We start from the raw sequence: 25,600 nt of genomic DNA, 5'->3' as shown, positions 1-25,600 counted from the left end.
TGATACTCCACCCACAAAGTACTGGAATTACAGGAGTGAACCTCTGTGCCTGGCCTCACTGACTTTTCTTTGTCACAATTTGAAATGCTCTCCTATTGTACATCAGATGCATCCAAACCTTCTCAACATAAGAACATAATCATTTCTTTCTACCCTGGCTCCTTCTCCTCTGCATTACAAACACGCAAGTCTCCCCCAGTCAAAAGTAATTTAACTAGTTCTCTTGGTGAAAATTGTTTGATATTTTGTATCAGATCCCGATCATTCTGTTTTCAGTGAATATAAGGGCTCTCAGTGAATATGATTGTGGCACATTTATGGAACAATATTCACCTATTAAAACAGCTATAAATCTTGACATAAATGTTGATACATTTTTGGAAGGAAATCTCTTTATACTGGACTGTATATAGCATATTTATTTCTTAGTCAAATATATTAATATATTTCTAATATATATTTGTTATATATTTAATATATATGTAATTACATATATTGTTATATATATATGCACTCTTTTCCTGAAAAATATATGGCAATGACCAACTCTGGGTGGTTGGATTAGAGTAATATTTCTTTTAATTTCAATTTCTAGGTATTTTTAACCTAGATATTACAGTAAATATGCGTTATCTATATAATGCATATAAATACATTTAACAGTAAATATGCATTTTCTGTATAATAGCAGTTATAAAGTGCATAGAAAAATAAGATGAAAATATGCCTACATATAAAAGTGATTGCCACAAGGAGGTTAGATTTCAAATCTTTTTTTCTTTTGAATGCTTCGCTTCGCTTCCAATTCTTTTACAGTAGTATTAAATTGTATTTAAATCTGGTATTAGATAGCATTTAATAGCGTTAAATATTTAATAGTGTCAACTACTATTTGCATTTAGTATTAGAGAATAAAAATTAATGCTTAAAATTATATTCAGTTTATGTAATTATATGTCAACCATGTTTAACTCCAGTAATACCACTTTTCTGTGCAAAACTTTTATAGTTTGCCCCAGTAACCAAAGCTCAAAATTCTTAGCCTGGGAATCAAGCTGTCCATAACTTAGGACCTGTCAGTTACTGCCTTTTATTATGTAATGCCATCTCTCAATACGATTTCAGTGCTCATGGATGGAGTCCACACTCTTTCCTGCATTTGGTTATACTTTATCATTTCTAAATTCTCCCAGTTTACCTCCTTTTTCTGCATATTCATACCTTTCTTGCAAGACTAGGCCAGATGCTGTCTTCCATGGGCTTCCTCTTACTCTCCTGACTCTTCTAACTCTGGGATCTGAGTACACTTCACCTTTTGTTTGTCTTTGTAAAGAATGTTAATGTTTTCCTGTGTAGCATTTGTATACATATATCCACTCCTCAGCTTTATTTATTGCATATGTGTTATGGGGTGTGGGAACAAAGGTTGACTTCTGATTGTTGAACTAGTAAAATCTGTGCTCACAATAAATATGATCAGTTACCTATGGAAAGCAAAATAGATCTGGGTATGAATCCTGCAGTAAATGCCACTTACTGGCTGCATGCATTCATACAAGATCCTTAACCTTTCTGTGACATATTTTCCCTATTTGAAAAATTAAGGAAAATGATACTTTTCACTCCTGATTATTCAGTGAGACAATTACATAAAGAAAACTTCATTGGTTACAGTACAGATTATCTGCTATAATATCAAATGCAATGGTTCAGCTAAGATTGTTTTCCAACAGAGATGTCTAGAGATGAATAGTCAGTAGCTAAAGGGGAAGCTCTAACAATTTCAGCACAAGGCTTCCTTTGCTGGGACAGCTGCTCCAGTTGTCCCAGACAACAAAAAGGAAGCAGAGGAAGTGAGCCCCATGGCTGCACATATCACTTCCTCCTCCATTCCACTGGCCCACATTAAGTTCTGTCTCTACATTCAGCTACAAAATAGTCTGGGAGTCTCAACTGTGCTCTGCTGCAACTCAAAAGGTATGTTCTCTTACTAAAGAAGAAAGGAAGAAATGGGTCAATTAATACTCATTAAAAAAAAAAAATCAGGATTCTAGGCTTGAAAGACTGTCGTCTAAACACAATTGAGATGAGTTCTCAAGTCTAAAGGCCTTGTGAAACCTACCGCTAAGTGTCCATCTGGTCTCTTTAGCACAGATCTTCTATCGAAAGGTGCTGTATTAGTTTTCATACTGCTGATAAAGACATACCCAGGACTAGTCTATTTACAAAATAAAGAGGTTTGTTGGACTTACAGTTCCACGTGGCTGGGAGACCTCGCAATCATGGCAGAAGGTAAAAGGCACATCTCAAATGGTGGCAGACAAGAAAAGAGAGCTTGGGCAGGGAAATTCCCCTTTTTAAAACCATCAGATCTTGTGAGACTCATTCACTGTCAAAGGAATAGCACCAGAAGTATCTGTCCCCATGGTTCATTACCTCCCACTAGGTCCCTCCTACAACATGTGGGAACTCTAGATGAGATTTGGGTGGGGACACAGCCAAAGAATATCAGGTGCATTACACTTTATCTTTTCCTTCAAACTATTAAAAGCTTCTTAAGAACAGATGATCAGTCTAAATATCTTATTTTAAATATATCTACCACATTCTGCTTTATTCTCTCCTGTAGGGTAAATAAAGGAAAATCACAATACATGGATAGTCAATAAAATTCAATTAATTTAAGTATGACTCTTGAGAATGTTCAATTGAAGGTTATGAATATGTTACACTTAAGGAGGTAGAAGTCTCTGGCATGTAGAAAATGCCTGTTTTAACTTTTAGCTATTTTTTCAGGTTTTTGTCATTAGAATATTTTTTCTGTTTCAACCGCAAGTAACTATCAAAAAAGAAAAGAACAGCTAGGATGTCCTTTCTTGTTAATCATTGGCCCTACAATTTTCTAGAAGTAGTATCTTTTTGGAATTATGTAATGTCCTTCATTGGTGACAGTGTATAGATGCTATTACATTTCCTTGTGGTACAATGTACTGTTGTCTGGAACTTTGAGAGTGATGTAACACACAGGAAAGAAAGAAGCATTTTGTGTTTTATATTTTTATATATTTATTTTAAAACAATTTCATATTAACACCTACTTTTAAACAGAATGGTGCATTATTTAAATGCCTTGTCCTGTTATAAGCTCTGTTAGAAAAATAAACATCTCACAACAAACTACAGTGTCAGCTATTTAATAAATACATAAAACAGAGTTTAGTGGTCAATCAGCGTTATATGAACAGGTTCATAATATATTATGTAAAAGTATCATATTTTCCAATATTCTGTATCATTTAGACAATTTAAGTTAGGTATAATTCAAAGCCAGAAATAATAAGAAATACATTCAGTGATAATTTGCTTATTTCTTAGTGCTATTTTATATTCAAATATTTTAATTTAAATATATATTCTCTATTGAATTTCCTTTTACAAATGCAGTAGTTGTTAGGTGAAACAAAATAAGTTTTTATATTACTGATAATCTTAAAACAATTTTAATTTTTTCAGAAGTTGAAAAAACCATAATGAAGTAGCTAATAAATGTAAGAAAGTTTAAAAGCTATGTTAAATGTACACAAAACGAATTTCTATATTAACATGAGCAAATTTTTATTTTCTTATAATTTAGAATTAAAGTATTTTATACTCAATATTCTTAATACAATTTATGTACCATACTTGTCATTGTGTAGGATTCTTATCAAAATTTCACATTTATCTGCAGGAAAGTGTAAAGTTCACAAAAATTCTTTACACAAATCACACATTTTCTGTCCTTGATAATTGCAGTTTTTTTAAAAAAATTATTATTGTATTAGACAATTTTAACTGAAGTAGGTTGTAGAGGCTAGAAGAAACCTGAATAATAGAGTTAGGCATACAAAGATAAATTTTATGCAGAAAGGTATTACAGGTAGATAAAAGAGTAGTGTTCTTACTCTCAGGCTCACATTAATAGCTGCCCAGATAGCTGAACAATCATTTCATGTAGTTCAAATAATTTAAATATGCAGTTTTATAACAGTTGTTACATAAGCTTGAAGTTAAAGTGATCAGAGCCAAGGAGAAAAAAAAAAACCACAAATGATAAAGAAGAATAAAATGTAAGGGGACTCTAGAAGAAAGTCGATTTTCACAGCACTGACTGGTTTTATCTTATTTTTCTTCTGCCATTGATACAAGACACACAAGATGCTGCAAAATCTAATTATCATAGTTCCATGTAATATCTTTCCAGTTAATTTTGTTTAAAAATGAGATGATAATATGAAAGGATCTCAAAGAATACAATAAAAAGAAAAATTTGTTAATGGTTGGTTAAGTTAGGGTTTGCTGAAATTATTTGCCTTCACATAAAGTATAAGTGGGGGCCCGAAAGAACTTTTGTAAACTCAAGATATGCGGGATCTGAGCTGATAATCAGTTAGGCTCCATGTTGAGTTGTACGTGACTTAGTTGTCCTGAAATTTTGGCTTCACATATGATCATAAATGGGCTCTCAAATATTTATAAGACAACAAAGTTCCCCTAGACTTGTGAACATTAAAGTTGAGTTAGTGTAATATTTATTCAAGTATAATTTAAAACACTGCATCTGACATGCCAACAATGGCAAGATGTCACAACTGCAGATTTTAATTTGAAAAAGTGATGTCTTTTGAAATATAAATATGGATATGTATAATCAGTTATACATAAAAATTTGCTATAGAGGAATTAGGGAAGGAAAATTATCTGAAAGAACATTAGCTTTATATTTATTTGAAAATATATCTCAGTGGTCTGCATTGCGTAAAATGGAATTCTTAAGGTCAATATGAATGAGGATAGTTGTAAATTAATTATTGAGAGTCAACAGAACAGAATACAATATGCACATGATTGAGCTCCCATGTAACTGTATTTCACTTGATACTTTTATGAAAGTATATGTGTTCTAAATCCTTCAAAATTAAAAGAAGCTCAAACAGTTGTGAAAATTTAGAATTCTTAGATTTTAATAGGTCTGTTTTTGTTCAGGGGCATAGATTCAAATGAGCTTTAAGATCAATTAAAGATGTCTGGAAATGAAGAACTTAATTATTAAATTCAGTTATTTTTCACTACTCGGCTTACTAAGCTTGAAGCTTTAGAAAATATCTTGGGAAGAGTGAGTGGAAAAAGCAGGAGTCAGAAAAGGAAGAAAAAGCCTTTGAGTCTAATCTAATTTACCAGGTTCCAGGAGGAATATAATTCTACAGAGAAAATTCTTCATAGTCTATCATAACATATTTCAGTGTCTGATGGCTGCCTGTTGTATTACATAAGGAAGGATATTTTCAATGGATATTAAGTAAATATTAAAAATATATTTCAGATTTATTTGAAGTATTGCATATCATGAATCCACAGATTTTAATTTTGAGTTTTGAAAAATTGCCTCCAGAAATATCTATTATGTTTAACCTTAGATTTTTTTTTGTTATTTTTATAAACCAAAGCTAAACTGAACATTTAAGACATAATCAGATTTTAGTGAAAATTTTAAGTCTTCCAGAAAAGTCTATGACTTAATAAATATTACCAAGTTTTCAAAAATATAACAAATGTTTATAAATACATGTGTACTGCAGTGCAATGGTGTCCCCAGAGAAATAAAATGCATTAAAAAGCAAAAGTTATGTTGTAGTGTATGTATGGCACATTTATAAATCATTACTTTAGGGCACAAAAATGCTGCTGTACTAAAAATGTTGTTCAAGTTCTCAATTCTGTTAACAATGTAAAATTTCATTAATTGCGTTTAATATCAATGAATCTCAAAAGGCTCCTGTGGCCATATTAGTTGAAAACAGAGTCTATTTACATAAATTATTCAACTTAAGAATACCCTGTGTTCCCTTAGCATTTAATTAATTCTAACTAGTCAACTATTCTCATCCCACAAAGCATTACACAGGAAATTATCAATTATTCAAGTAAAACATAAGCCCTACAATCTTTAAAAATTAGCTTTTTTTTTTTTTTTTTTTTTTTTTTTTTTTTTTTTTTTTTTTTAAGTAAGCACAAGACTTTGCAAGTATAACCACGATCATCTAACACTGAGTTGCCTACGAGGAAGTTTGCCCCTTCCTATGGTTACAGCCTTAGTCCATTATAAAGTCCATTATAAAGTTAGTACAAACTAGTTAGGGTGTAAAACATATATAAACCCTTAAGGATTTCATTTTGTAAAACTTTTGGATAATTCATTACATACAGAAATTTGTTTATTGTTCACACACTTCATCATGTTCCTTTCAAACACTGTCATCATCTTAATTCATGGCTATCTTACACTTTTTCTTTCAGAGAGTTGTCAGGCATCTATCCATTTTCCTTTTTAAAAAGAATGTTATGTGTATTAGGCTACTAAATGCAATTTTTACATTATTTTTAGTGATCAAAGGTTTCTTATGCAAGTGACTCATAGTACTGAATTATGTCAGCCTCCCATTTGAGGAAGGAAATACAGTTCAAATTAGCATTATAATTGCTTGGCTGTAGAGGATATCCAGTGGAGCTGCTGAACAACTTATTATAGGTTTTTCAGTTCTCTTTAGGGTAGAATATAGGATGGGGTTAGTCTTCATCAAAATGCAAATATCTGGTACTTTAAAGTGCTGGAAGACAGCAAATCATAGAAGTTAATTATAAAAAGGTATTTCAAATAGAGTCCTCTGTTGTAATGGGCAAAACTGTGTATTCCACACAGAACTGTTAGACTGCTAGCCAATCAAATCAGACTAAGTCCATAGGGATACGGTAAATCTAAAGAAATTTCCATTGGGGAAGACAGGGCTCATAGCCCATGTGTCAAGGTCTCAAGCTGAGCACTGGAGAACTCCAGGGAACACTGTTCATGCAGGCTTTGGTGCGAGGGAATTAGCCTGTACGTATGCCATGCTTCAGTCTCTTCGAAAGCTGATTAGCATGAAAGACTGCAAGCTGAATTATTCTTTCTCTTTTGCTTTGAACTTTCCACAAACGCTTAAGACTCGAGTAAATCACATTGGAAAACATTTGCCAATTGAATATTTTAAAGATTCAAGAGGTAGCATGCTATTGTGCAATGAACACTGGCCTGGCAATGAGAAGACAGAAACTCCTCTCTAATGTGGCCACTTCATCGCTTGAGTGTTGTTTTAGAAATCATTTAAGTTTTCTGAGGCTCAGTTCCCTAACTCACTAAAAAGGAGAATTAGCAGCTGGGCACGGTGGCTCACATCTGTAATCCCAGCACTTTGGGAGGCCGAGGCAGATGTATCACCTGATGTCAGGAGTTTGAAATCAGCCTGGCCAGCATGGCAAAACCATGTCCCTACTAAAAATACAAAAATTCACTGGGCTTGCCAGCAGGTTCCTATAATCCCAGCTACTCAGGAGGCTGACGCAGAAGAATAGCTTGAACCTGGGAGGCGGAGGTAGCAGTGAGCCCAGATAGAGCCATTGCACTCCAGCCTGGGTGACAAAAGAGAAACTCTGTCTCAAAAAAGAAAAAATAGCTTATTTCTAAGATACCATCTATTCTCCTCCAATTTTGTTTTGTTTTTGTTTTTGTTTTTGTTTTTTTAAATAAATTCTGGCAAGAAGAGTTGGAGTGACTCAGGGAAAGAACATCCTTAGGCTGCATTGAAGGGAAAAAGGTAACATAGCTTTTCATTTGAAAATGGTGATATCTACTTGAGTCAAAATCTAAGAAAACATTCAAAATGTGGTACTTTGCTTAAGGCAGAGTTTCTAAATATCTTGTGAATTAATGATCAGACAAATGCAATGTCCAATCCCTTCGGTTTACCTGGTAAGAAGATACAAAACTCCACACCTGTGCACAATGAAGCTATTCAGGTTTTGATGATACTTAATGTGTTCCCTATTAACATTCAGCTTTTAAAACCAGTATTCTAATAAAGTGACATTGTATTATTAGGTTTTTATGGCAGTAGTAACTTAGCACTTAATTAATCCAGTCATCTGTGACATATATAAACTTATCCTGTAAGGAAGAAAAACAAAACATAAAGGCAAAGAGGAGAGAATGCTGGAATTAGTATCTATCTTGTAAAAAGAAGCAAACCGTACACACACATGCCTAAAACTACACACTTTAAAAAGCAGTAATCTCTTAAGATTAAGGTTTTATCTGTTCACCATTTGAAAGAGTGAAACGCGAATTATTTATTCATTTAGCTGTTCTTGACTATTCAACCACCAACTGTTGAAGTGTTTGGCAACCTTGGAATATACTTGCCGGATTATTTTTCCCGCATGTGTGCAGTGCTGGGATTACTGTACCTTTGTAGTGACACAAATGCTAAACTCTCTCACAGCAGGTCTCTCTGGGAAGTATAGGGACAGCAGGTACCTGTAAAGTGTAATCAGTGCTCTTCAGATGATCTACATTCTATGCTGATCTAAATAAGTTATATGTTACAGTAAAGTGCTACTATGACACTAGTCTCCAACAGTAGTAAGACACATTTTTCTCTGAAAAACTCAGCAGCTATGTGAGTCACACGATGATGAGGATGCTTATCAGTCTTTGTTCGAGTGTACAACCAGCAACTGGTGTGACCGTGAGCAATTTGTCTCCTCCTGTGACTTTTAGAATTATAATCTTTAGGAGCAATTATTAAAAATTCCAGTTTCCCATTAAGTATTTAAAAATCGTTTTTTAGAAGTTGCACCTGAAAGTTTCATGAGCATTTAATTTGCTCATATCCATTTTTATTTCTTCAGGCTTCTCACGTCGGTAGGTTACTGCTCTTGTGCAGACACCTTGCAGAATCAACTTATCCTTAATGGAGAAGAAATATTATTAATTATGAGCCTAAATATTTTAACTACGCGATAACATACTGGGAGCATTTTTTTTTTTTAATTCACTGACCTTTTTTGAGGCTGACACTCTGTAATCTGACGAGGACTTTGTTTTATTACTATTCCATTGTAGTATCACTTGTCTAATGATAAGGACTTTAAGCAACCCAATCAGGAATGTAACTATGAAAATGATGAAAAATATCCTCAAGTAGCTTGGGCTGGAGAAACATTCTGTAATGAAGCAAACAAATAAATGGATTAAAAATTGGAACAAGTAAATCAAAAGAGTCCATCAAGTAAATGATGTTCACACCTCAATTAACAGTGCCAGAGATATTTGTAAATATACATTTTCAAAACAGGGCACTGAAATTACCTTTGACTCAAAAACAGTAAGCTCTTTAACTTTTCTTGCACATTTACTATTAAAATATTTTCAATAGAAAATTCTCCTTTAGAGAATAGCCATGATTAAGATATTCAATCATATAACTTCTTTGCAGCTTGATTCTTTAATTGTATTAACTGGAATATGTCCATGTCCCGTAACCAAGCATAATTTTATCCGTGACAGAAAGAGGAATAGTTTTTGTGGTGTATACTGTTGATCACTAAGTGGAAAATAGGATTTTAAAAAATGATTGAACAGTTCTGGACCTAAGCATATGTTTCTGTTGCTATGCTTGGTCTTCATTTTGTTCCATGCCAGTAATGGAAAATAAACATCTGCAGAAGCTAAAATCAAAACTAATAGGTAAATAAATATTTATTCAGAAATTAAAGTCTAACTTTTCATTATTATTATACATGGCTTCTCCAGGAAATAGGAGTGTCCAATAAGGGACAACGTGAAAATGTCTTTCTTCATTTTTCATTAATTTACTTTTTACTTATCTGTTAACTACATCTATTCCATTTGCCTCTAAAAATGCACTGTGTATTTTAAGAACAAATAATACTTAAACAAATAATTACTAACTGGAAAAAGAAATGCTGTGTTAAGATGAGGGACAGCTAGAGATCTCATTTTAGCACCAGATGGTTAGCAAACCCTCATTGCCAAAGATCTGGTGCTAAAATGTCTACTGGCTCTGTTGTTGCCAGAGGCATGACCCTAATCTAAGAGGAAGATGGTTGCACAATAGGCAAGTATTCCATGGAACACTCCAGCTGCCCCAGATTCAGAAAAGCGCTTTGTAGCTAAAGAGGCATGTGTTCCTTCACCCATTCTCCAGACTTTGTGGACCTCATCCAAAGTTCCAAGGTATCCCTGAGAGGGCCACTAGGCTTAGAATAGCACACCACCCAATCCTGGGGGATTTGGGTCTGAATTTCCAGTGAGGACCAAGCATGTTCTTGAATAAGGCAAAACTCAGTGACAAGGGCAAGGGTTTCTCTGAAGTGAGAAGACTTTTTTTTTTTTTTTTTTTTTTTTTTTTGTGATAAGATACTTTGAAAGAAAAGTCAAAGGCTACTCCAATTGGAATGGAAATACCAAATGCCACTGCAGGTCCCTGTTGCTACAGGTCTCACAGAGAGGGAATCCAAAATATTCTACTCAAAGGTGGTGTCTTTTGAGGCTTCCACATTGACTTTTCAGGCTCATAACGCACATGCCTTTTGTTCTGTTGGATTGTCATTCCTTTGGTTAATTTAGGACTACTCAATCAGCTAAGGCAAATCCTCAGAGGGGGCAGGTGGCTTGATCCCACTTACTGGCTTCTCGCCTGGTGGAAGCTCAGCCAGAGAGACTAAAAGAACAGCCTTTAAGTGTGACTGAGTGGATAGATAATAGATGTGCCTAACAAATGCCCTTTCCCTCTCCTTGCACAATAGTTGTGAAGGGGAGGGGGACCCCTAGCTACTGACATTTTAGAAATATTTCTAACAGGTTTGGACAGAGGGTATTTTCAGAGCTCAAATCTGTATGTATATTTAAATGCCATGAGTGGTCAAATATTCATGCCTAGCCTATGCTTTCTTTAGTTAGGGCAAACCAGGCTTTTTCTAAGAAGCTTTAAGGAAATACTTTTTGTAACAACACTTAAGTCAGAGTAGTGTTTACTTAACATAATAAATGACATCTTGATAGTAAGTCCCTATTTATTAGAAAGGCACTTGGCTTTCTGGAGTGATTGCTGCAGCTCCAGCTGGCAGCACATGGGGCTCTTTTCAGAGCCAAGCTCATTATGGGCTAAGATCAGTGTGGATAGGAGGGAAAAAGGAAACAAAACTCTGGAGAAAGTGTATTCTTTTGTGCAGTCTTCCTAAGAGATGGAATTTTTCTTACAGGTTGGAAAGACTTGACATAATAGTTGCAATAGGAGTGTTCTTAATAAAGATAGAATTTCAAGGTTAGTTTCTAATGCATGTGGAGTTCCACACCTTACCCCTGTACAAAGTAAGGTTCTGGGTTCTAAATACACTATTTTTTTGTTTTGGTCTGCTTTTGTTGTTGTTGTTTTTCTGAGATAAAGTTTTGTTCTTGTTGCTCAGGCTGGAGTGCAATGGTATGATTTCAGCTCACTGCAACTTTTGCCTCCCGGGTTCAAGCGATTCTCCTGCCTCAGCCTCCCGAGTAGCTGGGATTACAGGCATGTGCCACCACACCTGGCCAGTTTTGTATTTTTAGTAGAGACGGGGTTTCACCATGTTGCTCAGGCTGATCTCGAACCCCTGACCTCAGGTGATCCACCCGCCTTGGCCTCTCAAAGTGCTGCGATTATAGGCGAGAGCCATCGAGGCCGGCAAGTTCTAATTAACTTTTGTTTAAAAATAGTCTTTGAATGTAGCTCTCATATGTTGCCCATTTTATGTGTCATCTTTTACCTTAGATACTCCCTTCGTGTTCACTGGCTCATTTAATGTCATACAGCTCTGAGATTGGCATTATCTCCATTTTACAGATGGGGAAACTGAGGCTCAGGGAAATTTTTGTAGGAAGGCTGCTATCTCTCAACTAGTAATGTTAAGAGACATGTCTTAGACCAAGGTCTTCAAACTAAAAGTTCCATACCCTTTTCATTATGTCACATTTATAATCATTCACCCCTAAGCTATATTTTTATCAAAATGAAAAGTACCAGGAAGGAATGGCCCTTCTGAAGTTACGTATTTTGCAAAAGCAGATCATTGCTACTTACAGTTTTTTGGCTTCACCTAAAACATGAAAGCAAATATTGAATAGACAAGAGGACATTCAGAACTGGAAGCAAGTTTGGATTATGAAGGAAAATTATTGCTCCGCAGACTGTCTCTTAGTGAAATGAGTCTACATGGGGAAGTCATATTTTGGGTTTACTGAGGCCTCGCTAGCCAATTTACTTGGATGCCCTTCCATGGAAGTACATTGCTTGGACATTCAGCTGTATAGATGAGACAGGAAACCTAACCAGTCAGCCACACTATGGAAAGCATACTCAGTTTATAGAGTACCATCTCTGGGAGATTTAAAAAACTGAATTACAAACTCATTATATTGTATATATTAATATGTGCAGTTTTTCTATATCAGTGATAATAAAGCTGTTTAAAAATAAAACAATGTTATAAAGAATAAAGCAATATTTCATAATTAAAAAATGAAGCCCTCAGTCTTTTTTTTTTTGGGGGGGGGGCGGGGAAGGGATTTTGCTCTTGTTGTCCAGGCTGGAGTGCAGCGGCATGACCTCGGCTCACTCCAACCTCTGCCTCCCAGGTACAAGAGATTCTCCTGCCTAAGCCTCCTGAGTAGCTGGAATTACAGTCGCCCACCACCATGCCTGGCTAATTTTGTATTTTTAGTAGAGATGGGGTTTCACTATGTTGGCCAGGATGGTCTTGAACTCCTGACCTCAGTTGATCCACCCACCATGGCCTCCCAAAGTGCTGGGATCACAGGCGTGAGCCATCGTGTCTGGCCCAGTCCTTTCTTTAGTATGGGTCTTTGGGGAACAGCATCCTCTACAGACACTCTTCTGTGCTTTGATTATTAAGCTTTGGCCTACCTGATGTTTGGTCAACAAAAGGCTGTTGTTGTTCCATGAGAGCACATGAGGTTTTGCACTGATCAAGTATAGCCTGAGACAAATTGTGAGGGTGAGGGCATTGCACACAATTCCTGCAAGGGAAAACAGAAGTGAAAGTATTCATTTTTTAAAAAGGTGGTAGACTATAATATTTTCTGCAGGAAAATAAAGACAAAATAACAATGCAGAGACAATTCAAATTTTGATTAGGTTTATGAGAAAGAACTCCATCATTATGTTGAAGGATTGCATTACCAAATGATCACAATAAATTACCATGCGTAAGTCTAAAAAACTTACTTGAGCTACTAATCTGAAAAAGTCAATGGTTTAAAATGTTGAATAAAACAAACTGGAAATTACAGTGATGTTTAGATTAGTAGTCTCTGTGCCGATCTCAAATTGCTACTGAAAAATTTGTTGACACAAAACAGTAACGTCACCTTCATTTAACATATCACTTATTTCTAGGGTGCGTCACAGACATCATTGTTCTTTATCATTAAAATATTAAAAATAAAACATAGCAGTAATAGCTAACATTTATCCTATGATTGACATGCATCAAATACAAAGCTGAGTTTTTAAAAATATGAATCATTTAATTATCTCACAGAAATATAGCAAGATATTATTGTTATTACTATCCTGACTTTTGATATCGGGAAACTGAGGCACAGAAAATTATAACAACTTGTTCTAGATTGATCCCACTATAACTAAATAGTAAGCTGGGTAGCAAGCAACTTCTGATTTCAAAAACCTATTTCAAAAACGGTAAGGTTATGAGTGCCCACATTTATTCTGATGCTTCCACAGCTATCCAGCAGTCAAAGATTTGAATCCAGATCTTCTAATTCATAGCATTTGTCATTTCATTCTTTTGTGGCATGACGGTAACAATATATCAGGTAACTTTTAAGATTAAGGAAGGCAGAACAAAAAAGGACAAAAGTAGCTATTCTTTATGCATGTTTGGAGTCAGAGAAATCATACCAGTTTTCCTTGCAGGCCTCATGACAGGTGGGGCAGTGTTCACAGAAGCGGCCGATGCTCCTGGGATCGGTGCACTCACACCTTCCACACACACACGTGCCTCTTCCGCTGCACACTTGGCCTTGTGAATTGACACAGTGCTGGGCTGATGCTGAAGGGCACTGGCACCGATCTCCTTCCCAGCCACTGAAGCATTGGCATCTGCCTGCTTCACACTCTCCATGTCCTGTGAGAAAGACGCCGCAGAACCTATGTTATCTGGATCACTGACTTTGTAAAAAGTTTTCAACCATAGATTCCTGTATCATCTCCATGGAAACACACTAACAATCCAGTGAATGGAAACAGCAACACTTTTTTTGTTGGTCTGACACAAACAGTGCTGGATTTAGGAGGATCTATTTTCAGAGCTGTTCTACTGTAGATAATCTCCCGATGCTAATGAACTCTGCTAACAAGCACGAAGGCACCCTTGCTTCAGTGCCTCCCAGACTACTTGAATATCATTGCATAATCAGTTTTAAATTTAAAACACACACATATTAATAAACTGCAAAGGCCGAAGTAATGTTAACTGTCTGACTTGAAATGAGAAAAATACGGGTATTTGATTAATAGTTTCCGTAATCTATTTTCTGTCTTCTGATATTGCTGAAGGCCTAGGATAACTTTGCGGGACTGCGAGGCAAACCTTTCTAGTGCTTCAGTACTGCTGGTGCCATGTTTAAAGATCAGATCCCTTGAGAAGCTGATGCTTTCATGTCCTCAGTGCATTATTTAGTAAGTCAGCAGGGCAGATCCGCCTCTATGCTGTGAGCTCTTCTTAGATGGTAAATGAAAAAAAGAAAGAAAGATGGTGTGTGTGTGGTGGGGGAACACTTATGCATGTGGGGTGAAGAAAGCACAGTTACACATAGTTAAATGGATTTTAGACAGCAAAAAGTGTCCAAAACTTTATATGCCAATGCGCACTAGAAATAGTCAAGAGGGGGTGCATTTTACATGATTATATAGGATTTCTGAAGCTTATCTAGCCACAAACTAACCTTCGTCTTTTCTCCCTCTCTCCCTCTGTTCCTTCTTTCCTTTCTCCCTCCCTCCTTTCCTTCCTTCTCTCTTTCTTTCCTTTCTTAGCTCCCTCTCTCTGTTCTTTTATGGCTGAGCACATCGCAGGGTAATCGTTCCACAGATTCTACTGTAGGACCAGCTTTATTTGCTAAGTGTAAAACTAATGAGGTCCAGGCCAGACAAATGTTGGCCAGACCCTCTCTGCTATGCAGGCTTATGCTGAATCCTAGCCAGTAGGCCTGTGCACATGTGTTTTTATTCCCAAAGGAGACTAGTGGAGAAAGTACATGTCAGTTACAGTCTGCACTTATACAGAAAAAATTCAAAACAGATTACCAACTGCTTATAGATCAGTAGTATCATAATCATATAGAAAAACTAGTACATTAATTTTTTGATATTCTACTGCAGAGACTGGGACAAATACTCAAATGTATTTGAAACTTTCTTGAGAGACTGACAGCTGTGGGATGTGACCTCAGAAAATTCTTTCTCTTTACTGTAAAATAATATTTTTCCTCCTTGGAAAATATGGTAGACAACTGTTGGTTCACTGTAAAGTCACCTGTAAACCATCCTACCCATGATGTCGGTTACAGTTGAATAAATGCTTGTATATTAAAATAGTCTATGTATGTAATAGGATAGGAAGATAATTTTCCATTACACATTTAGGTGATACAGGCCAAATTTTCATCTTAGACTAGATTATAACTTTTTTTTTATAGGTTTGTTGCTTCCCATATGCTTATGATGACATGTTTCCATTCATCAATAATTTAACAAATACTTATTTACTAAAATGAAAATACTAAAAAGATGTTTTCGCATTGAGTAAATTTAGCACATTGTCACAGGAAAATTATCACAGAACTCAGATAATGGGTAGTTTATTTAATTCATTTTAAAACAGTATTTTGTTTTAGTTTGCAAATGTTGGACTCTAACCTGTAGGTGGCAGTAAATTGAATGGCCCAAGAGTAATCCTGGTATTTTTATTTTAATTTGTTCCATTTTTAAAATTTGGTCTGTGTGTGGCCTCAAGGACAAGTCTTTTAGATTACTTAGTCAAGCAATGTTTTCTTGAAGAATGCTGTTCTTTGGCAGTTTTGTTGCTGGTGGTGGCCCAAAATAAACTACAGAGGCTTAAATTACTGCCATCTTAGAATACCATTTATAATAATGCATTAAGGATTTTCAAATGAATGAAAAGTATACTCTTATAACTCACTCCCCATCATTCTGACAGAAATAAAATCCCCTGAGCAAGTTGGAGGGAGTGACCATTTACCAGAATGAATCAGATCCTTCTAGAAGAATACTTTGATTCTTCTAGAAGATGTGTCAGACATCATCAGCATTTCCTTTTCTTGTATATTTTTTCCCAAGATCAAAAAATGCATGAGACTAACAATTAATTTTAGGTTTTTATTTTGAAGCATGTCCTATAAAAAAAAAGGTTAAAATATAAATATCAAAATCACATGCTATAAATCTATTGCCATGCCCTAATTTCATGGACTATGAAACTTTAACAAATTCAGATTCAGTTTTGGTAATTTATAAAGATGTGATTTAAAGATACTTTAACATCTATGCTAGTGTAATAGTGACAAGTAAAAGTTGCCTGTAGATATTTATACTCACCAGCACACAGATTTCCATGGTGATATGGGCAAGAAAAGTCATCCTTTTCACAGTATTTTCCATACACTTTTCCAAGCTTAATTTTGTTACATAAACATTTCCCACAAACACAAACTCCTCGACCACTGCAAACAGGCTGATCCTCGTGTGACTTGCAACTCTCAGAAGAAAACTGATCTTCAGCAAAATGGCATTTATTCTCATCACACTGGAAACACGTGGAATCCAGAAGAGTTTCAGCTACACACTTTCCTTTAGGTTCTCTGTTGTCCTCACACTGACAACTGCAGTTTCTGTGTATATGAATTTTAGTGGTTTCATTAAAACCAATAGGTTTGATTATTGCATAGCTTTTTCCTCCTGTGACATCACATTTTTTCATTGTAACTGTTACATTGAAAAGAACCTAAATTTAGGAGGAAAAAGGAAATATATTTATATACCTTGATTATTTTTATTACCAATATTATACCTGTTAATAACTGAATTGATAAGAAACCATCTTGGAGAAATTAACAATATTTGTTAAACACATGTAATCTCTTTCACATATATGCAACATCTCTTTTTAATGTCACTTATTTCCCAATTAATGAACTTGAGAGTTAAAGAATAATGTCTCTATTGCACCACTAAATAGACTTGAGTGCAAGCCTATGTGAGGTATCCACCCCACCACTATGATTAATTTCTTAGCAAACATGAGAAAGAATAGACCATTTTCTAAGTTCAGTCATTAAAATGTGGGGTTATTGAATATTTGACACTAGGAACAGAGCACATAAACCAAAGTAAAAGGCTTCTGCTCTACTGGTTTAAAACTCAGACGAGGCCAGGTGAGGTGGCTCATGCCTGTAATCCCAGCACTTTGGGAAGGCGAGGCAGCTGGATCACCTGAGGTTAGGAGTTTGAGACCAGCCTGGACAACATAGTGAAATCCCTTCTCTACTAAAAATTCAAAAATTAGCTGGTTGTGGTGGCCTGCACCGATAGTCCCAGGTACTTGGAGGGAAGCTGAGGCAGGAGAATCGCTTGAACCTGGGAGACGGAGGTTGCAGTGAGCTGAGATCACACCACTGTACTCCATCCTGGGCGACACAGCAAGACTCCGTATCAGGGAAAAAAAAAAGTCAAAACCCTGAGATGAGATGTTCAAACAAACCATTTTAATTTTGTTCCTATTTTCTAGGAGCCCAAGTAAAGTTTCAGAGTTAAATTTTAGTTTATAGAGGGTGTCAGTGGAGGAAAATACCGGCTTTCTCTGATATTACTCCAAAGAAAAATGTTTAGGACTCTCCTTTTCAAATCTTAAGACATCAGCACAGGTCATTGATTTGTCTCAGTGGAAGAAGTTAGCCCAGAACTCAGGAACTGTGCTGGCAGGAATTGGTCAAATGTTTTCTTTTTCTCTATTTCTTCTTTTTGCACAACACAATTATTTAATATGTCTACTTATATTTGTTAGATCATCTTACCATCTTTAGGTACTTTGGTAAATAAGAAGGTGTGTTTCTTTCATGTTGGACTGAGATCCATTACAATTTAAAATTAATTTGTGCTGAGCTTTTTGGTTGGAATATATGTATATGATGATATAATAATATATTTAAATTTAGGCTTATATATACATGAAACATTAGAATTGGTTCCATAATGTTAAAATCAATACAATTGGTGTTAAAATGCTTTTGTTTTTGAGAATGCTGAGGATTAACAGATATGTAAGTTAATGTGGTCATTGCCATCTCTAACAGTAGATCAAACCCTGGGGTTTCTGTGATTAAGAGGTCATGTGATGATTCCTGAGAGTTAAACTATTTATACCACTCAATTGAAAGTGAAGGAAAGATGATATATAAGCAAATGAAAAGAAAAAACAATGTAAAAGGTAAGAAAAACTATTCTTCCAAAATGAGATTTTGAAGAAAATAACTATTTCTTAGAAAGTGACCATTTTTTCATAAAGTAACTTAGTGCTATATTTGCTAGTAAAAAGTTTTCTCTGTAGTTTTAATGAAAAGCAAAAGTGCATTTTGCACAGTAGTGTGTGATGTCTTTTGAACAAAATCTAAGGAAAGTGATTATAGAAGAAACTACAGAATTTGAAACTAGCAATAATTAATTTAAAATATGCAGCTCTAAAATTCCTAAGATAAAAAAAAATATTCTAACTAAAAAGCAGAGAGAATTCTCTTTTATTCAGTTTTAGATTCTTCTATCACTTTCAATAACTTTTTTTTCTATAGCATGACATTATATAATTAATCATCATAAAACCTTAGCGGAAAAGGGGTTAGAAATCTCTAGTCCAAGTCATTCATTTAAAAATGAGACAAGGAATGTCATGAGGTCAGTGACTCACCCAAAATCACTTCACCCAGCGAAGAGTCCCTTAACGGGTATATTTCTCCGTGTTACTGTCTCTATTGTGCCAGTCCTTGGGGAATCTCTATCTCCTCTGCTGCTGTTTCCTGATACTGTTACAAGCTGGGTCTGTCTTCTTTACATCCCAATCCTTTTTTGGTAAATGATGACTCTTCTCATTTTGTATTGGTCTTAACAAATTTCTCTACTTCTTTTTAGATAATTTAGATAATTATGAGTGTTTTGGGGAAATCACAAAGTGAAAGGTTTTGAATTCTTAGCCTTTTTCAACTGCTCTATCACTCCCATTCTTTTCTATGTTACATGACTTTCAATTTCACGTTTATTTTGAGAATTTGTGAATATGTAACTGAAAAGGCATTACCATTATTATAAACATAGACACTACTTATTTGAGGATATGTGATTTCCTAATTTATACTGGTCATGACACCTAAGTTTAAAGTTACTATTGATAAATCATTGTTTAATATCACACACACATATACATATTAAAACCTGAGAGCTGGAGGGATCAACTGAACTAAAATAGGAAATTTGAAGAGGAACAATACAAGTTACCTTGAAGTATAAATATGATACTTAGAGTCAATAGTAAGTAAAATTTTTCAGAATGGTTTGATTTTTCTGTAAGAAAGTATGCCAGACAACTTAGTTTGTTTTAAAAGGGAAAAATGCACACCCACGTACTTCATCATTGCTTGTCACGTTTCTGCATCCATCCATGCCTGGCTTTCTGGACCCATCTGGACAGATGGCGGTAACGTTAAAATAGATGCCTTGTACCTGGTTTTCCACCTGAACTTTCACTTCTGAAATGAGTTTCTGCAGAGACATTATTTTTTTAAATTACATATGATAGTAGTTTCAAATGTAAGCAACAAAGCAGAGTCAAGCTTATTAAATCATAGATTTAATTTTAACTAGATCAAAGAGTTTCTTTCTATAAAAGCATGAATAAAAAGTGTTTCCACATAATGACCCAATTATATTTGAAATAAGAAATACAGAAGGATTAGATTATTTTCATTCAAATCGTTGTTTTTTAAAAAACATATTTCCATGACTGCATTTTGAGCCCTTCAAAGATATTTCTGAGTCTGTTAACAAAATAGTCATTTTTAATCCAGTAATACTTATATTTTATGATAAAGTTTAACTAAACATTGAGAACACATATATCATCACAAAGGGTAAATCTTGACATTTAAAATATGGAAAATGCTTCTGTCATATAAAGCTGCTAAAGAAATATTTTTGTGCTACAATTTAACTATTAAACTTTATGTGTCAGGAAGGGAGTCAGAGAATTTAGGAAAATGAGACTTTATAGTTGGCTGGTAAAGTCAAGGTAGCGTAAAGCATATCTTTTGACACACTGTAAAACAATGAAAAACAGGTGGTATTGCACAGGAGGAAGCACCTGAGGCTGGAAGTAGAGGAACACCTGGATTCTGATTCCACTTTCTTCTGCTTATTGGTTGAGGAACCTTTGATGAATTTGTTTCACTTTCCTGAGTCTTGGTTTCTACTAATATACAATGGGAGTACTAACCACCTGCCTTACAGGTCAGGTGTGAGAACTGAATGAGATCATGCATGGAAAGTGACTGGATATTAGTGGTAAAAAAGTAGCAGTCACTATTATTGCAACATTTTAACAGAGGGTGTTCTATCTAGGAATGACCCAGGTTGAAAGAACAGATGTTTCTTTAAATTCTTTGCATTGAAGCATTCACTCTTCATAGAAGTGACAACAGCATACAATCATCAACTCAAGAAAATAGAATATCTACTAAGGTGATTCTTTTCATCAAACTATTTTGATAAAACTGCTAAAATAATTGTTGAACGATCAAGTGGTTGATCATAAAGACTCCAACAGAGTCCTTTTAATAATTGTTATATCCCAGATAGTTCAAATTCCCTGGCAGATTATTGCTTTACATAACTGTGGACTTCTACTTTATCATTATGGCATAGGAAATAATGCAATTTCATGGTAATCAAGTACCATGAAATAGCCATGTTTTGATGATTCACTAAGCATTGGATGTAGAAGGAAATTTAGATAGCCTCTAGCCCAATCTTAGTTGATTATCAATGAGAAAAGTGAGGCACAGAAAGCAGAAACGACTTTCCTAAAGCAGAAAGCTAGTTAGTGGTAGGGCCAGGGATGAACTTCAGATTCCTAATTCCTAATCTAATATGCTTTCTACTTCTCCTCTCAGGGTGACATGGCACTACTTTGTACCTTGCTACATAAATTGGGTTAAACAGTTTATTTTAAAAATTGTACGGAGTATATAAATACCTTATAGGCTTCCACTACCAAATTATTGAGGTTTGCAGACTTTGCTTCTATTTCACCAGCAACGGTGCCCGGCAAGAGGGGTAGAAGATCCTATAAAACATACCAGTAGCATTTAAACAATGACAATAGTATGCAATGATTTAGCAACCAACACATATTAAATAGTTTCGTAGTTATCCATTGAAGGTGAACCATTACATGAATGAAAGCATATATGACACAAGAAAAATATAAGCAACCTAGTTGAGCAGCCAGAACATATACTCATATAGTGGTTGTGTGTATCTGTATATGTGCATGACTGTGTGTATGCATCTGAAACCACTGTACATGACAACTAAAAATCCAGTCAAAGTGTAGATGAGCATCTCCCAAGTGTCTTCCACGGACTGTAACCCCAAGAGATTTTAAACATCCAAAACAAAAAGTTTGAGAAGTTCTGCATATGGTTTCTTCCACTTAAAAATATAAAGTGCACATTTGCAAAGTAAAAGGTTCAGAGTAGGCCTGCAGTTTGGAAATGATTTAACACTGTTTAATACAGCATTTCCCAAAACTTCTTTAGTTAGGAAAAGTCATAGTCACAAGTGGAAACTTCATGGACTATGTGTTTTTGATGGATGTTGCTTATTAATTACAGAGATATTTTTTAGGGAGAATGAACGAAGGTTTAAAGGTCTACTCGAATCGTAGATGAAGCAAAAATAGAAAAAAGGCCCATCTGACTAAATGGAACTTATTTGTAGGAAATCAGATAGTAAAAGGTTTTGAAGTCCATTAATTCTTGCATTTTATTCTATTCACAAGTATCATTCAGTTCCCACTGTATGCCAGCCATTACTTAGACATTAATAATTTGGTACCTCAAGTCATAGGGAAAACTCTATCATTTATAGATTCAAAAAATTCATTTATTAGGCTTTTATTGAGCTCCTACTGTATACCACTTTGGAGATGCTAAATCACTAGGTCACATAGTTGTACCCTTAAGGATCTCACAGTATATAAATGACAATTTCACTGAACACTGTACATTTGAACATGAGAAACAATAGTGATATGCACAGACCCTAATGAGAGGGATACTTGGCAAGCATTTCAGAGCTGGGGAAGGTTGCCAAGGACTATCTCTTGGAGGAGGTGACTTATAAGCCATATCTTAAAGAATGAGTAGGAGTTAATAAAGTAATGAGGGAGAAGGGCTTCCAGACATAAGCGAAGGTAGGCAGCAAGAACAAAGGCACAGAAGAAAGAAGCAGCCTGACTGAATGCTTGTACACAGGATGATTAGAAGCATGGCTGGAGGCATGAGAAGCATTCCTGCAAGGCAAGGAGCAGTGGGGCAATAAGGCCAAAAAGGCAAGCAGAGACCACGTGGCTTCATGTGCCAACTTCGAGACTTGGTCCTCTAATTCAGAGGGCACCACTTAAACATTTTACTCAAGGGAGTACTGTGGTCACACTTGTGACTTCAGTAGACCACCCTGGGAGCCAGATGGAGGATGGATTACAGAGATCAGCTATCAGGTTGTTAGAACCCAGGTGAAAGGTGATTGATAAAAAATTTCTCTAGGCAGTCAAAGGAGATGACTACAGGGGCATGCCTGGGGCTCACACTGGAGCTTCCCACGCTTTGGAGTCAGTTGATTCTGACTTTGTACATAATTCAATTAATAATAAACTTGGTTTTATGGTTTTTCAGTTAGTGGCACATTTTAAAAAGAATAGGAAGAAACTGCTAAAGCCAATAATGCTATCAGGAAATAATGTTAGAGGAAGAGCAAAGAGGATACAAAAGCTATAGAAAGCTGCGCAGTATTTCAAAGTCAACTATTAAGCTTAGCCATTAAGAGCACAGGATTTGGGTTGTTAGAAACCCTTGGGCAAATATTTAACCTCCCTAAATATGATTCCTCATCTTTAAAATGGGCATATTAAGATGTCTGCCCTCATTTTTATGAGTTACTCAGAGGATTAGATTAATAAATGTCTACAAACTCAATGCCTGACAGTAGTTAAGTACCCAATAAGTGGAAGCTGTTACTGTGGTTAACAAAGTGGTTTGAGCCGGTTAACTTTGGCCAGAGTCCTACTTCTGCAGATGTTAGTTTGTTGTTACCTTAAAAAGTGGTTCCATGGTATAAACATGTGAGAAAACAGGAAATTAAATAAAGTTTCACTAAGTCAGACACAGAAAGAAAAATCCCACATGTTCTCACCTATAAGTGGGAGCTAAATAATGTGTATACATGATGTGGAATGATAGATAATGGAGACTCAGAAGGATGAGGGCCTGGGACGGGGAGTGGATGATAAGAAATCACTTAATGGGTACAATGTGTGCTATTCGAGTGACAGATACCCTAAAAGCCCTGACTTCACCACTATGCAATCTACACCTGTAACAAACTTGCACTTGCACTCCATAAATTTACACAAAATGAATAAAGAAATAAGCAAAGCTTCACCATAGATTTCTAAGGGAAGAAGTGGTATGATTAAAGTAGTACTTTCAGATGATAAAGTAGGGAGGTAATAGGGAAACTGGTAGCAGGAACACCAGCTGTGACATATGCAAATGAGTTCAAGTATTTATTGAAGCCAAATGACAATGTAATTTCTCTGCAGTTTTAAAAAACCAGTACAGGGCACTGGGACTGGACACTGAGGGGGGATGTACAATTAGGGAGTAGATGGCAGAAGCAAAGATAGCAAAGGAGATGAACAGACCAAGTGAACAGAGATGCGCAATGAAAATTAGGGTGTTATAGCTTCATGAAAAGGAAACAAGAGAGTTTCTAGGAAACAAGAGCCTTAAAGATTGTGAAAAGAAAGCTACAGCAGGGTCAGAGAGAAACAGTCTATGCTGGGGAGTCCGTGGCACCTCCAGTGTGACACAGCTGCTAATTTTGCTTCAGGGTCTCACCTGGTCCAAAGGACTCTGGACACCACCAAGATTATTCTTACGTGTGAAGGCTTTGACTAGCTCAGCCACTTCAGTGGCCCCTTTTGGTCCATTATTGAATGACCTAGACCAAAGCTAGGTGTGTCAGTGCTATTGAGAATTAAGCTGATATTCTCCAGCTTTAACCTATCACAAGGATATGCTCATGGACCAAAATAAGAAGGAATCTGGACATGCAAGATGCAGAGATGGATTCTGAACTACTTTTTGCCTGGTGAGTCTTCTCTATTGTTGTCACATTTGAGACCACCCTAAGCATCAGGCTGACCTCAAGTGTATCAAATACAATTCTCAGATTTAGTTCTAGATGTTACAAACCTAAATAGAAATTGTACTGAAATGCCAAGTTAAGACATTGTAAATGATTACTTTAGTAATACAATATAGAATTTAGATTGTACAGCATATAATAATTCCAGAGTCCTTATCTGTGGCTCTAAAGAAACCTCTTAATTTCAATTACCAATGAAAAAATTTTAATTTTCACATTTTTGGAGTTAACATACCTTATACCAATAAAATTGTTGTCCTTGAACTGCAAAAATGACATTAATGTTGTTGTCTATTAATTTTTCTGAAAGTTGGCCTAGTGAGGGATGTTCCTGTAATGAATAATGAAATAAAGAAGGGAGTGAAATTTCACAGCTCCATTCTATCCATATTCAAACATCTATTATGAAGAAAACTGTATGACTTACATAAAAATGTACCTGGGAAGGGTTACAGTTTTAATAGAGACATTGACATTTTTAAAAAATCATAACATCAATATCCATGTATTAAAATATTTTATATACAAAAGTCCCATAAAAACCTGTAACTTAAAAAGATGAAGAGAGCTGAATTCAACATAACTAACAAAGAGTGATCAGCATCTCTGTAGATTAACATTGAACTCCAAGTTATGTAACTCACAGAGAATTTAATATTCAGAAATAGAGACACATTACTGACAATCACATTCTAAGGTGAAATTCTGTAACAAATATTGAACTGTAAATACATATGCATGTATGTGTGTATACCTATAAGCATATATATACACATACACCTTCAAACATCCACATATACCTATATATACACATTTGATATATAATATGATATAGTATAAACTCTCTTTAGAAGCAGAAAATCCTGTACTCAAGTCCTAGGTTTGTCACCTTACGACAAAAGTTCTCAGTTCCATCCTGGGTAACGCATGAATGATACCTGCCTTCCACCGTTGCTGGCAAGATTAAAAAGATGACAACAGTAAGTGAACTATTTAGTGTATTTTTCTTGCAGGCAGTAAGTGCTCGAAACTCATAGCAACTCTGATTCTTATTTCCAACTGCTTATACAAGGTACAGATGACAGATTTCTCAACTTATT

General features: G+C 35.4%; 1 protein-coding gene across 4 annotated transcripts in view; it reads right to left on the bottom strand.

Moving 5' to 3' along the window:
- Positions 1–538: 538 nt before the first annotated feature.
- The window catches only part of ITGB8 (integrin subunit beta 8), an 83,943-nt gene continuing 58,881 nt past the window's right edge, over positions 539–25,600 (bottom strand). For all 4 annotated transcript variants that reach the window (XM_074379600.1, XM_003934731.4, XM_074379599.1 and 1 more), the window contains 8 exons: positions 24,736–24,831; positions 21,265–21,354; positions 19,641–19,775; positions 16,566–16,971; positions 13,851–14,076; positions 12,834–12,946; positions 8,915–9,078; positions 539–8,821 (listed from right to left, as the gene is read on the bottom strand). In XM_074379600.1, coding sequence (XP_074235701.1) covers positions 8,699–8,821; positions 8,915–9,078; positions 12,834–12,946; positions 13,851–14,076; positions 16,566–16,971; positions 19,641–19,775; positions 21,265–21,354; positions 24,736–24,831 — 1,353 coding nt within the window. In that variant the 3' untranslated portion in view covers positions 539–8,698. The remainder of the gene's footprint in view (positions 8,822–8,914; positions 9,079–12,833; positions 12,947–13,850; positions 14,077–16,565; positions 16,972–19,640; positions 19,776–21,264; positions 21,355–24,735; positions 24,832–25,600) is intronic.

Source organism: Saimiri boliviensis, chromosome 10, assembly GCF_048565385.1.
Source record: "Saimiri boliviensis isolate mSaiBol1 chromosome 10, mSaiBol1.pri, whole genome shotgun sequence".
NCBI lineage: Eukaryota > Metazoa > Chordata > Mammalia > Primates > Cebidae > Saimiri > Saimiri boliviensis.
The sequence above is the reverse complement of the archived record's forward strand: the minus strand, read 5'-3'. Positions and strand labels throughout refer to the sequence as shown.